Genomic DNA, 15,160 nt, shown 5'->3' on the forward strand with positions numbered 1-15,160 from the left:
GTCGTACACTTGGAAGGGGGGTGAAATTTTAAAAAAATTAGAATTAAATGCAATTATTTCAAATGATTATTTAATTAATCTTATTTTAAATGAGTATTAAATTGACTTTATTTTTAATGATTATTTAATTGATCTTATTTATAATTATTGTTTAATTGATCTTATTTTTAATGATTGTTTAATTGATCTTATTTTAAATTATTATTAAATTGATCTTATTTTTGATGAGTATTTAATATTTTTTTATTTATTATTTTAATTGGAAAAATAACGAAGATGAATAAAATAACTCACGGGAGAAACGAAAAACAGCTCAGGTACAAGATAATACAAGTTGAAGCATGTGCGATTTTCCCACGATACCACCTTTATATGGACCCCCCCATAGGTTCCTATGAACAAGCGAAAACAAGATTTCTCTCTTGCAATCCCATGAGTCATCGAATATCAAGTTATTGTTGCGAATACTAGTTAAACTTCTTTTGGACTGTTCTGGCGTCATAATGGAAAGTCAAGGAGTGCTTATTTCAGCCCGCCTGAAATCGAAACGTCGTCTGCAATGTCATGGGGAGCTTATTTCTTTTTTTCTTAAGCCTAAAATATTTTTAATTTCGGTTTCTGTTTTTTAATATAGTTTCGTTTTTTAAATATTATTTTCATTTATTAGTTTTTTGAGGGTGGCAACACTTATTATTTTTAATATTAGTTTTTAAGGATGGCAACACTTAGAAACTTTGTTATTTGGGGAGATATTGTATATTATGAAGCTATGACGTCATCTCTTATTACATAATAAATAAATGATATCATACTTTTACTCTAGTGGCGTCATCTATGTGGGAATGTTAGAAATAAAATAACTTTAAATCTATTTTAATATTTAAATCTGTTTTATTATTATTTTTTAAGTATAATTAATGCTGAGGATCGAACTCACGCCAATTAAAAAGCCTTCGTGGGTCAGTAGTTGGATATCATAACCACTGACCCACGAATGCTTGGTTAGATATGTGTTAATAAGTTAAACTTTTGTATTCTGAACGCGTGTATAAATGAAAAGGATTTGATATCGATATCATTCTACAGTTTCATCGATATATTTTTCACTTAACCCTTGACAGTTATTAAATAATTATATCTCCCCCTCTTAATGTTATTATAACTTTCTCTGGGTGGCAACGGTACTGACCATACACATGTTAAGATTTGACATGTTTTGTGTGATAACACAACTACTGGTTACAGAGCGAGTCATTCTGATAACATATAACAAGCTAGATCTTGGGCTATGACGTATGTGTTAAATTCAGTTCCTTTCACTTGCGCTGGTAAATAGTTAAGCATGTGACAGTTTAACATTTTTCTGATTGAATGTTAGAGTTACATTTTCATGATTTGGCAACTAGAAGGATAGAGTGACTTAAATTCCCTAACCCCCCTCTTATATTAGTATTTCACTTGTTCTTCTGTTGTGTCTCGATTAAGTTTTTGAATGTTTTTCAATTCACCAGGTCGTTATGGACGGTTATTTAAAGAGAAAACATGCTGAAACTGAAGTAAGTACTATTGATTTCTTAGTAATTTACTATGCTTTTTAAATTTATTGTTAATAGAATTGTTTTATTTTATCTTCTAGCACTAATTCGTTTTTAGGCAGAGCATGTGACAAAACTTAGTAAACTTTAAAAATTTTATAACTACGTTATTTTTATTATATTGATGATAAATAGTATATTGATAATGTTAAATAGTATTATTCATAAAACTACTGAGATGCGTTAATCTGTATCTTTAATTAACCAAGAGAAAGTAAATTGTTTCGCACATTTTAATTAATTATTTTTATTTTATTAATAATAAAAATTACTCATCTTCTTAGTTACAAATTAGGAATAGTTATTATTTTTTTTTCATTACGTAATCTAAATAAAGTTAATATTTGTTAAATTAACTTTCCATTTGTTAAAATTTATTAGGTACGTCTACTGTGAATATTAAAAGTATTAGAATTAAAGGTATATTAGTTTTAAATCAATAAATATTAGTTTATATGATTTTATTTTTATCCCTGTCGTTTGGATTTACGGCTATCAATGTTGTCATTTTTGAACCCAAAAGACAATGAAACTCCTAGATCTTGAGACAATACATGTCTTCGAAGTGGACTTTGTGAGTACCCATGTTATATGAGAAGGAAAACTACGAAAACCTCCTACTCTTAGTCCGACGACAAATAGTGGGATTGGTTTCGTTAAACAGTATCCTGTGAATGTACAGAGATTAGAGGAAAACTTAAGGTTTTAATAAAATAAATTTTAATAATTTAAAAAATACTATATGAATTCTAATGGTGTCATCTTAAAAATGTTAGAAAGAGACTATATTCATAACTCTTAGTTTTAGTTATTTTTTTAACATAAATACAGTTGATATAAATGACTATAATTATTATTTACCTATTCAATATTACCTATTATTAACCTATTCAATAAAAAAAATACACCCTTTAATAATTAATACAAAAAAGTTTTCATAATTATTACAAAAATATTAAAAAAATTTTGAAAAACTAGAAATTTTTTACAAAAAATAAGATTATTTTCTGAAATATTAGAAAATCTCCCTCAGTAATAAAAATATTTTCTAAAAAACTAGAGCATTTTGTAAAAAAGAAGGAATAACGACATATTTATATTATCAATTAAATTTCCTTAAAATTTCAAATGAATTATTTTAAATCTAAGAAACATGTAATGGGAATTTTTGCCGCTTTAAATTCATTTATATTAAAAACATATTCGTTTTATTATAATTTAATATTATAATAATGCAAATAACTTACTTTATTTTTCAAATTAGGAGTTAATTTAAAACTAACTATAGCCTTTCTATTTGAAAGTATATATTTAAATGATACTGATTACAGAACTTGAACATGTTATCTATTTCTCACAAAATTTTACAAAGATAATGTCTGTCCGGGACGGTTTGGGCTTATCCACGTTTTATCAATTAGTCATAATAACATAGTGCTTCATTCTTGTTATAGAACGTGGGAATAAAATTATTTCTTAGAAAATTGTTAAGAAACATATGATGTATGCTCGCAGAAGTGATTGGGTGAAACTTTGAATAAAATGTTATTTATTTTATTAAAATATATTTTGTCTTTATAGATCATTTTCACATGTGAAAAAATTTATATTATCAAGAAAAAATTACACTCTTTAATAATTAATACAAAAAGTTTCAGAAAAATGTATAGAATTTTCTGAAAAACTAGGAGATTTTAGCAAAAACTTTCATATTTTTATAAAACTAACAAATTTTTAACAAAAAAAGTAAAAATATTTTCTTCAAAGAGAATTTTTTTTTTTGTAAAAGCATAAATATTTTCTTAAAAGATCGAAATTTTTTAACAAAAAGTTAAAATTTTTAACAAAAAGTTAAAAATTTTTCTTAAAAGATCGAAAATTTTTTTAAAAACATAAATATTTTCCTACAATAAGATAGAAAGTTTTTTACAAAAAGTTAAAATATTTTCTTAAAAGATAGAAAATTTTGTGAAAAAGTTTGAATTATTTTTATAAAATTAACAAATTTTAACAAAAAGTTAAAAAAAATGTTTAAAACATGGAAGATTTTTTGTAAAAAACATAAATATTTTCTTAAAAGACAGAAAAATTCTGTTAAAAATTTTGAAATATTTTTATAAAACTATCAAAAAGTAAAAATATTTTTTTAAAAGTGAACGTTTCATATTTGTTTTTTGTAAAAAGGTTTATTTTAGACAGAACTCAGGAGGTAAAGACTTTTACTTTACAAATAAATTCTTAATCGTAGTAATCAAAAGGAGTTATGAACATTATCATAAACATTTTAACTGTGTGTTGTTAATTATTTTTCTTGGTGACTCAAAATTTTCTTTTTTTTTATTGTAGGAAGGAAACAGAAAAGGATTCTCAGCTATAGTCATTGATTTTGAAGGTTTTCAACTTTCATCAGGGACATATATTGTCAAAGAACTTGCTTTTCATGCTGTAAAAGGTAATCCCATTACCGGAGTGTGTACATTCCAACCACCGTTCCCGTTTGAAGAACTTCCAACACAACAGAAAATGCAATATTCTTGGATAGTCCGAAATATTCATCAAATAGATTGGAACCAAGGAGAATTACCCTACATTAAATTTCATACTATGTTGACTTTTTTGTGTGATATGTATTCACATATCTATGTGAAAGGACTCGAGAAACGGAAATTTTTAGAAATTCTAACCGCCAGAGTGTTTTAGAATTTAGAAGATTTTGGCTGTCCGAAAGTAGATGAACTGATACCAACTTTTTCATCGTGCACTATACATTCACCAGATTTTAAACATTGTGCTCTCGTTAAGGCGAAAGCATTTGGACGATTTCTACAAGACCTATAAATAGGATAAGCACTCGGAATTCAACATAAAGCTGTTCCTGGAAGTAATATAGTAAATCTTATAAATGACTTTTTTGCGAAATAGAGAATCAGCTCCAGTGTGGAGAAATGTATTTTTAAAAACATTAAACGATGTTCAATTACCGGCAAATTTAGATGTAAATAAAAAAATTGTATAGTAAAAATAAAATTTTTTAGAAAGCTGTAATGTATGCTCGCAGAAGTGGTGAGGTGAAACTTTGAATAAAAATGTTATTTATTTTATTAAAATATATTTTGTCTTTATTGAGTATTTTCACAGTTGAAAAAGTTTATATTATCAAGAAAAATTTCACCCTTTAATAAATAATACAAAAAGTTTCAGAAAAATATCTAGAACTTTTTGAAAAACTAGGAAATTATTACGAAAACATAAATATTTTCTTAAAACACAGAAAAATTTTGTTAAAAAGTTTGAAATATTTTTTATAAAACAAGCAAATTTTTAACAAAAAGTAAAAATATTTTCTTAAAAGAGAAATTGTTTTTATAAAAACATAATTACTTTCTTAAAAGATAGAAAATTTTTAACAAAAAGTTAAAATATTTTCTTAAAAGACAAAATTTTTTGTAAAAACATAAATATTTTCTTAAAAGATAGAAAAATTTTGTTAAAAAGTTTGAAATATTTTTATAAAACTAGCAAATTTTTAACAAAAAGTAAAAACATTTTCTTAAAAGAGAAATTGTTTTTATAAAAACATAATTACTTTCTAAAAAAAGATAGAAAATTTTTAACAAAAAGTTAAAATATTTTCTTAAAAGAGAAAATTTTTTGTAAAAACATAAATATTTTCTTAAAAGATAGAAAAATTTTGTTAAAAAGTTTGAAATATTTTTTATAAAACAAGCAAATTTTTAACAAAAAGTAAAAATATTTTCTTAAAAGAGAAATTGTTTTTATAAAAACATAATTATTTTCTTAAAAGATAGAAAATTTTTAACAAAAAGTTAAAATATTTTCTTAAAAGACAAAATTTTTTGTAAAAACATAAATATTTTCTTAAAAAATAGAAAAATTTTGTTAAAAAGTTTGAAATATTTTTATAAAACTAGCAAATTTTTAACAAAAAGTAAAAATATTTTCTTAAAAGAGAAATTGTTTTTATAAAAACATAATTACTTTCTTAAAAGATAGAAAATTTTTAACAAAAAGTTAAAATATTTTCTTAAAAGAGAAAATTTTTTGTAAAAACATAAATATTTTCTTAAAAGATAGAAAAATTTTGTTAAAAATTTGCTAGTTTTATAAAAAATATTTCATATGTATTGCATTGATACAATACAAAACACTTACCACAGTTTGTCCACAGACTATATCGATATAGTAATATTAAAATAAACGAATATCTATGCAGATTTTATTTACTAGATAACTTAAGAAATGGCTCATTCCAAGTGAGATCGTTCAAACTAAAATAAAAAAATTATTTTTGCCGTCTTGTCCCAGATTTTCATGAAAATTTATTGCAGAAAGGTCTTAGACACGAAACGGCTAAAATAATTTTTTTATTTTAGTTTGAACGATCTCACTTGGAATGAGCCATTTCTTAAGTTATCTAGTAAATAAAATCTGCATAGATATTCGTTTATTTTAATATTACTATATCGATATAGTCTGTGGACAAACTGTGGTAAGTGTTTTGTATTGTATCAATGCAATACATATGAAATATTTTTTATAAAACTAGCAAATTTTTAACAAAATTTTTCTATCTTTTAAGAAAATATTTATGTTTTTACAAAAAATTTTCTCTTTTAAGAAAATATTTTAACTTTTTGTTAAAAATTTTCTATCTTTTAAGAAAGTAATTATGTTTTTATAAAAACAATTTCTCTTTTAAGAAAATATTTTTACTTTTTGTTAAAAATTTGCTAGTTTTATAAAAATATTTCAAACTTTTTAACAAAATTTTTCTATTTTTTAAGAAAATATTTATGTTTTTACAAAAAATTTTGTCTTTTAAGAAAATATTTTAACTTTTTGTTAAAAATTTTCTATCTTTTAAGAAAATAATTATGTTTTTATAAAAACAATTTCTCTTTTAAGAAAATATTTTTACTTTTTGTTAAAAATTTGCTTGTTTTATAAAAAATATTTCAAACTTTTTAACAAAATTTTTCTATCTTTTAAGAAAATATTTATGTTTTTACAAAAAATTTTCTCTTTTAAGAAAATATTTTAACTTTTTGTTAAAAATTTTCTATCTTTTTTTAGAAAGTAATTATGTTTTTATAAAAACAATTTCTCTTTTAAGAAAATGTTTTTACTTTTTGTTAAAAATTTGCTAGTTTTATAAAAATATTTCAAACTTTTTAACAAAATTTTTCTATCTTTTAAGAAAATATTTATGTTTTTACAAAAAATTTTGTCTTTTAAGAAAATATTTTAACTTTTTGTTAAAAATTTTCTATCTTTTAAGAAAGTAATTATGTTTTTATAAAAACAATTTCTCTTTTAAGAAAATATTTTTACTTTTTGTTAAAAATTTGCTTGTTTTATAAAAAATATTTCAAACTTTTTAACAAAATTTTTCTGTGTTTTAAGAAAATATTTATGTTTTCGTAATAATTTCCTAGTTTTTCAAAAAGTTCTAGATATTTTTCTGAAACTTTTTGTATTATTTATTAAAGGGTGAAATTTTTCTTGATAATATAAACTTTTTCAACTGTGAAAATACTCAATAAAGACAAAATATATTTTAATAAAATAAATAACATTTTTATTCAAAGTTTCACCTCACCACTTCTGCGAGCATACATTACAGCTTTCTAAAAAATTTTATTTTTACTATACAATTTTTTTATTTACATCTAAATTTGCCGGTAATTGAACATCGTTTAATGTTTTTAAAAATACATTTCTCCACACTGGAGCTGATTCTCTATTTCGCAAAAAAGTCATTTATAAGATTTACTATATTACTTCCAGGAACAGCTTTATGTTGAATTCCGAGTGCTTATCCTATTTATAGGTCTTGTAGAAATCGTCCAAATGCTTTCGCCTTAACGAGAGCACAATGTTTAAAATCTGGTGAATGTATAGTGCACGATGAAAAAGTTGGTATCAGTTCATCTACTTTCGGACAGCCAAAATCTTCTAAACTGTAAAACACTCTGCCGGTTAGAATTTCTAAAAATTTCCGTTTCTCGAGTCCTTTCACATAGATATGTGAATACATATCACACAAAAAAGTCAACATAGTATGAAATTTAATGTAGGGTAATTCTCCTTGGTTCCAATCTATTTGATGAATATTTCGGACTATCCAAGAATATTGCATTTTCTGTTGTGTTGGAAGTTCTTCAAACGGGAACGGTGGTTGGAATGTACACACTCCGGTAATGGGATTACCTTTTACAGCATGAAAAGCAAGTTCTTTGACAATATATGTCCCTGATGAAAGTTGAAAACCTTCAAAATCAATGACTATAGCTGAGAATCCTTTTCTGTTTCCTTCCTACAATAAAAAAAAAGAAAATTTTGAGTCACCAAGAAAAATAATTAACAACACACAGTTAAAATGTTTATGATAATGTTCATAACTCCTTTTGATTACTACGATTAAGAATTTATTTGTAAAGTAAAAGTCTTTACCTCCTGAGTTCTGTCTAAAATAAACCTTTTTACAAAAAACAAATATGAAACGTTCACTTTTAAAAAAATATTTTTACTTTTTGATAGTTTTATAAAAATATTTCAAAATTTTTAACAGAATTTTTCTGTCTTTTAAGAAAATATTTATGTTTTTTACAAAAAATCTTCCATGTTTTAAACATTTTTTTTAACTTTTTGTTAAAATTTGTTAATTTTATAAAAATAATTCAAACTTTTTCACAAAATTTTCTATCTTTTAAGAAAATATTTTAACTTTTTGTAAAAAACTTTCTATCTTATTGTAGGAAAATATTTATGTTTTTAAAAAAATTTTCGATCTTTTAAGAAAAATTTTTAACTTTTTGTTAAAAATTTTAACTTTTTGTTAAAAAATTTCGATCTTTTAAGAAAATATTTATGCTTTTACAAAAAAAAAAATTCTCTTTGAAGAAAATATTTTTACTTTTTTTGTTAAAAATTTGTTAGTTTTATAAAAATATGAAAGTTTTTGCTAAAATCTCCTAGTTTTTCAGAAAATTCTATACATTTTTCTGAAACTTTTTGTATTAATTATTAAAGAGTGTAATTTTTTCTTGATAATATAAATTTTTTCACATGTGAAAATGATCTATAAAGACAAAATATATTTTAATAAAATAAATAACATTTTATTCAAAGTTTCACCCAATCACTTCTGCGAGCATACATCATATGTTTCTTAACAATTTTCTAAGAAATAATTTTATTCCCACGTTCTATAACAAGAATGAAGCACTATGTTATTATGACTAATTGATAAAACGTGGATAAGCCCAAACCGTCCCGGACAGACATTATCTTTGTAAAATTTTGTGAGAAATAGATAACATGTTCAAGTTCTGTAATCAGTATCATTTAAATATATACTTTCAAATAGAAAGGCTATAGTTAGTTTTAAATTAACTCCTAATTTGAAAAATAAAGTAAGTTATTTGCATTATTATAATATTAAATTATAATAAAACGAATATGTTTTTAATATAAATGAATTTAAAGCGGCAAAAATTCCCATTACATGTTTCTTAGATTTAAAATAATTCATTTGAAATTTTAAGGAAATTTAATTGATAATATAAATATGTCGTTATTCCTTCTTTTTTACAAAATGCTCTAGTTTTTTAGAAAATATTTTTATTACTGAGGGAGATTTTCTAATATTTCAGAAAATAATCTTATTTTTTGTAAAAAATTTCTAGTTTTTCAAAATTTTTTTAATATTTTTGTAATAATTATGAAAACTTTTTTGTATTAATTATTAAAGGGTGTATTTTTTTTATTGAATAGGTTAATAATAGGTAATATTGAATAGGTAAATAATAATTATAGTCATTTATATCAACTGTATTTATGTTAAAAAAATAACTAAAACTAAGAGTTATGAATATAGTCTCTTTCTAACATTTTTAAGATGACACCATTAGAATTCATATAGTATTTTTTAAATTATTAAAATTTATTTTATTAAAACCTTAAGTTTTCCTCTAATCTCTGTACATTCACAGGATACTGTTTAACGAAACCAATCCCACTATTTGTCGTCGGACTAAGAGTAGGAGGTTTTCGTAGTTTTCCTTCTCATATAACATGGGTACTCACAAAGTCCACTTCGAAGACATGTATTGTCTCAAGATCTAGGAGTTTCATTGTCTTTTGGGTTCAAAAATGACAACATTGATAGCCGTAAATCCAAACGACAGGGATAAAAATAAAATCATATAAACTAATATTTATTGATTTAAAACTAATATACCTTTAATTCTAATACTTTTAATATTCACAGTAGACGTACCTAATAAATTTTAACAAATGGAAAGTTAATTTAACAAATATTAACTTTATTTAGATTACGTAATGAAAAAAAAATAATAACTATTCCTAATTTGTAACTAAGAAGATGAGTAATTTTTATTATTAATAAAATAAAAATAATTAATTAAAATGTGCGAAACAATTTACTTTCTCTTGGTTAATTAAAGATACAGATTAACGCATCTCAGTAGTTTTATGAATAATACTATTTAACATTATCAATATACTATTTATCATCAATATAATAAAAATAACGTAGTTATAAAATTTTTAAAGTTTACTAAGTTTTGTCACATGCTCTGCCTAAAAACGAATTAGTGCTAGAAGATAAAATAAAACAATTCTATTAACAATAAATTTAAAAAGCATAGTAAATTACTAAGAAATCAATAGTACTTACTTCAGTTTCAGCATGTTTTCTCTTTAAATAACCGTCCATAACGACCTGGTGAATTGAAAAACATTCAAAAACTTAATCGAGACACAACAGAAGAACAAGTGAAATACTAATATAAGAGGGGGGTTAGGGAATTTAAGTCACTCTATCCTTCTAGTTGCCAAATCATGAAAATGTAACTCTAACATTCAATCAGAAAAATGTTAAACTGTCACATGCTTAACTATTTACCAGCGCAAGTGAAAGGAACTGAATTTAACACATACGTCATAGCCCAAGATCTAGCTTGTTATATGTTATCAGAATGACTCGCTCTGTAACCAGTAGTTGTGTTATCACACAAAACATGTCAAATCTTAACATGTGTATGGTCAGTACCGTTGCCACCCAGAGAAAGTTATAATAACATTAAGAGGGGGAGATATAATTATTTAATAACTGTCAAGGGTTAAGTGAAAAATATATCGATGAAACTGTAGAATGATATCGATATCAAATCCTTTTCATTTATACACGCGTTCAGAATACAAAAGTTTAACTTATTAACACATATCTAACCAAGCATTCGTGGGTCAGTGGTTATGATATCCAACTACTGACCCACGAAGGCTTTTTAATTGGCGTGAGTTCGATCCTCAGCATTAATTATACTTAAAAAATAATAATAAAACAGATTTAAATATTAAAATAGATTTAAAGTTATTTTATTTCTAACATTCCCACATAGATGACGCCACTAGAGTAAAAGTATGATATCATTTATTTATTATGTAATAAGAGATGACGTCATAGCTTCATAATATACAATATCTCCCCAAATAACAAAGTTTCTAAGTGTTGCCATCCTTAAAAACTAATATTAAAAATAATAAGTGTTGCCACCCTCAAAAAACTAATAAATGAAAATAATATTTAAAAAACGAAACTATATTAAAAAACAGAAACCGAAATTAAAAATATTTTAGGCTTAAGAAAAAAAGAAATAAGCTCCCCATGACATTGCAGACGACGTTTCGATTTCAGGCGGGCTGAAATAAGCACTCCTTGACTTTCCATTATGACGCCAGAACAGTCCAAAAGAAGTTTAACTAGTATTCGCAACAATAACTTGATATTCGATGACTCATGGGATTGCAAGAGAGAAATCTTGTTTTCGCTTGTTCATAGGAACCTATGGGGGGGTCCATATAAAGGTGGTATCGTGGGAAAATCGCACATGCTTCAACTTGTATTATCTTGTACCTGAGCTGTTTTTCGTTTCTCCCGTGAGTTATTTTATTCATCTTCGTTATTTTTCCAATTAAAATAATAAATAAAAAAATATTAAATACTCATCAAAAATAAGATCAATTTAATAATAATTTAAAATAAGATCAATTAAACAATCATTAAAAATAAGATCAATTAAACAATAATTATAAATAAGATCAATTAAATAATCATTAAAAATAAAGTCAATTTAATACTCATTTAAAATAAGATTAATTAAATAATCATTTGAAATAATTGCATTTAATTCTAATTTTTTTAAAATTTCACCCCCCTTCCAAGTGTACGACTCCTCCCCCCTCCCCCCACACTCTGGACAAAAAGTAAATCCATTCGTAATACTTAATTTTAAAACATATTTCATACTGTTAAATACAATTCAAAAACATAAAATATTATAAAATAGAACTAATTGTGAAAAATATTTTTTATAAATTTAATTATTTATTCAATTTATGTTAAGTTAGAAATATTTAATATAAAATAATACTCTTAACATACGAATATTATAATTAAATAATTTGAAACCGTTCTATATAAAGGATTCCTTCATTTTTATTATGAAACTGCACAAAATTTTCTTCTCTCATTAACATTCGTCATTTATAAATTTTAGGATAAATATATTCGTAAGATTAAAAAAAGATATTCCTTAATTATTTTTTAAAAACTCGATGAATACTATTTTATAGTATTAATAAACCTCTCGGCACCTCTATTTATCGTTATCTCTTATCACCACATGATGAGTTCAATCCTCAGTAATAATTATATTTAAATTAAATAATAAAATAGATTTAAAGTTATTTTATTTCTAACATTCCCTCATAGATGGCGCCACTAGAGTGAAAATCATGATATCATTTATTTATTATGTGATAATTAACACGTGTATGATCAGTACCGTTGCCATCCAGAGAAAGTTATAATATCCTTTCGAGTGGCAGAAATAATTACTTAATAACTGCCAAGTGAAAATATATCGATGAAACTGCAGGATGATATCGATATAAAATCCTTTTCATTCATACACGTGCTCAGAATACAAAAGTTTAACTTATTTACGCATATCTAACCAAGCATTCGTGGGTCAGTGGTTATGATATCCAACTACTGACCCACGAAGGCTTTTTGATTGGCGTGAGTTCGATCCTCAGCCTTAATTATATTTAATAAATAATAATAAAACAGATTTAAATATTAAAATAGATTTAAAGTTATTTTATTTCCATCATCCCCACATAGATGGCGCCACTAGAGTAAAAGCATGATATCATTTATGTATTAAGTAATAAAAAGATGACGTCATTACTTCATAATATACAATATTTCACCCCAAAGTTTATAAGTGTTGCCACAGCAAGAAACTAATATTGAAATTATTATGTGTTGCCACCCTCAAAAAAGTAATAAATGAAAATAATATTTAAAAAACAAAACTATATTAAAAACAGAAACCGAAACTAAAAATATATTAGGCTTAAGAAAAAAAGAAATAAGCTCCCCATAACGCTGCAGACGAAGTTTCGATTTTCAGGCGGGCAGAAATAAGCACACGGGCAGAAATAAGCAACATCCGGTTTGGCAGAAATAAGCAACTTCCGGTTGGGGCAGAAATAAGCTCCGGTTGACTTTGAGTGATGACGTCACTTCCGTAGCACGTACATCGGCTATTACTACTACCACCGAAAAAAATATTTTCTGAAGAAAACCCTTTATAGAATTTTTTTTAAAACTGCACCATTTACCATTATACGCGTAGTACATATTATCAACATTGATTGAGCATCAATGTCGTCAATAGCAGTATGACAATTTTTAACGGTTCCTGTCTAAACGAATAAATATCTTTACTCTTTTAATTTTGCAGTTTAGTACATAGCTCATTTCTTCAATTTTAAATAGTAATTATTCAGAGTTGTAAGCAAGCAAATATCATTGATGATGTCTTTAAAACATTTGAAAAAATAGAATCATCTATAGATATATTTAAAACAATGGCTAACGTTTAACCAATCAGAAAACTCCATTTCGTATTTTGCTCATCTTGCTTGAACGGATTTTTCGTAGAATGTTCTAATGTCAACAGTGACCTTTCTCGTGCTTCGAACTATCTATATGCCAAATTTCTTTGCTTTCGGTTGAATGGTTTAGGAGTCTGCAAAGGTCACACCCACAGACAGACAGACATCCATTTTTATGTATACAGATAATATTTTAATTTAATATATAATAATATAATCGCTTTAACTTAATGTGTAGCTATTTTGTCAAATGTGAATTTGTACATTTGTGTTTAAAATAACCTGTGATTGTTAAATATAGTATTTCTTTAATATCTGATAATTCTTTGTTAAACTGCTTACTTTTTCTTTGCTCGTGCTTCTTGGAGAAGATTTAGTTGATTTTTCAGTTGATCGTGTTTTCAACCAGTACAGTGTGCGAAAATAAAAAACGGAAATCTAAATTACTTAGAACGTTTAAATAGTTTACGACAAATAAAATTTTAAGAATACGATTTTTTTTCAAAATTCGATTTTTAAGGAACAATTCGACCGATTTCGCTACAATTTTGTATCTTGCTATTTAAAATTACATTCTTTAAAACTAGGTAAAAATTTGTATACCTTACGATTCAAATTTCTTACGTTTATTATTAAATAAAATAATAAAAAAATAATAAATATTTACTAAAAGTTATATATTTCATGAAACAAGAAGAAAAATTTAAAATTGTGAGACAAATTTTTTTAATTCACTTAAAGAATTTTCGAAATAAGGGTGAAACCCTCAAAAAGTAAAAGTTACATTAAAGGGCCCAAACTTCACACTGCTCTCCTGACTAAACTATTGGGACCATATTTTCCAGATTGCGGCTAGCTCAGATATCTTGGGGGTCGAAAATCTGTATCCGTCGTCGAAAAAAAGCTATGTTTATTCAGAGAACTTTTTGCGTCTGATTTCGTAGCTTAAAATATCGCGTGCTCTAACATATTTGGGGTCACTCCTTCCAGCCATTAAGTTGGAGTTCTAAATCGTGAAGATCCGATCCCAAAATCAAAAGTTATTCCGGATGGTCGGTTTTTTTTTAAAATTTTGCGCTCTGTTCTTCATATCTTCTCTTCAGTTCGTCTGCCTCTTGCTCTTTTGAAATTAAAAAGGAAACATTTTGTGACATTTTATGACAACGCACACTGAAATAATAATAATAATAATAAAAAGCATGGATTTTTGAATACTGAACGTGAAAAATGTACAGTAGGAGAAAGGAAAAATTATTAAACGATCAATAGTTTGCAGAAAAAGTGAGGTGAAGCCTCAGCCAAAATTTATTAAGAACAGTTTAAAGAGTAACAACGAGTTAAAAAAAATTGATTCTCGTTTTTACAATAACTTTCGGTTACATAAAATTCGGTCACAATAACAGTATTTTGGTAAAATACCATTTAAAATTTGCGGAAGTCGTCTATGAATTGTATAAGTTTCAACTACATAAGATGGAAAAAAAAAAACTTATTTTTTCAATTTATATATATTATTGCGAAAGACAAGAATTAGTAATTGTCGTCATTGTCCT

At 25.0% G+C, this 15,160-nt stretch overlaps 2 protein-coding genes across 2 annotated transcripts; one reads left to right on the forward strand and one right to left on the reverse strand.

Annotated features, from left to right (window-relative positions):
• LOC147816459 (uncharacterized) lies at window positions 1-4,963 on the forward strand. Its single transcript, XM_087164476.1, has 2 exons — window positions 1-1,556; window positions 3,942-4,963. Exons 1-2 carry the CDS (start codon window positions 1,518-1,520, stop codon window positions 4,293-4,295), a joined length of 393 nt encoding a protein of 130 aa, XP_087020602.1. The 5' UTR covers window positions 1-1,517; the 3' UTR covers window positions 4,296-4,963.
• A 1,947-nt stretch (window positions 4,964-6,910) lies between these two features.
• Window positions 6,911-11,868, reverse strand: LOC147816460 (uncharacterized). Its single transcript, XM_087164488.1, has 2 exons — window positions 10,318-11,868; window positions 6,911-7,932 (listed from the first exon to the last, which is right to left on the reverse strand). The coding sequence occupies exons 1-2, from the start codon at window positions 10,354-10,356 to the stop codon at window positions 7,441-7,443; spliced, it is 531 nt and encodes a 176-aa protein (XP_087020614.1). The 5' UTR covers window positions 10,357-11,868; the 3' UTR covers window positions 6,911-7,440.
• Window positions 11,869-15,160: the final 3,292 nt, after the last annotated feature.

This window comes from Parasteatoda tepidariorum, chromosome 1 (genome assembly GCF_982258835.1).
Source record: "Parasteatoda tepidariorum strain Cologne lab strain chromosome 1, Ptep-v5.0, whole genome shotgun sequence".
Classification (NCBI taxonomy): domain Eukaryota; kingdom Metazoa; phylum Arthropoda; class Arachnida; order Araneae; family Theridiidae; genus Parasteatoda; species Parasteatoda tepidariorum.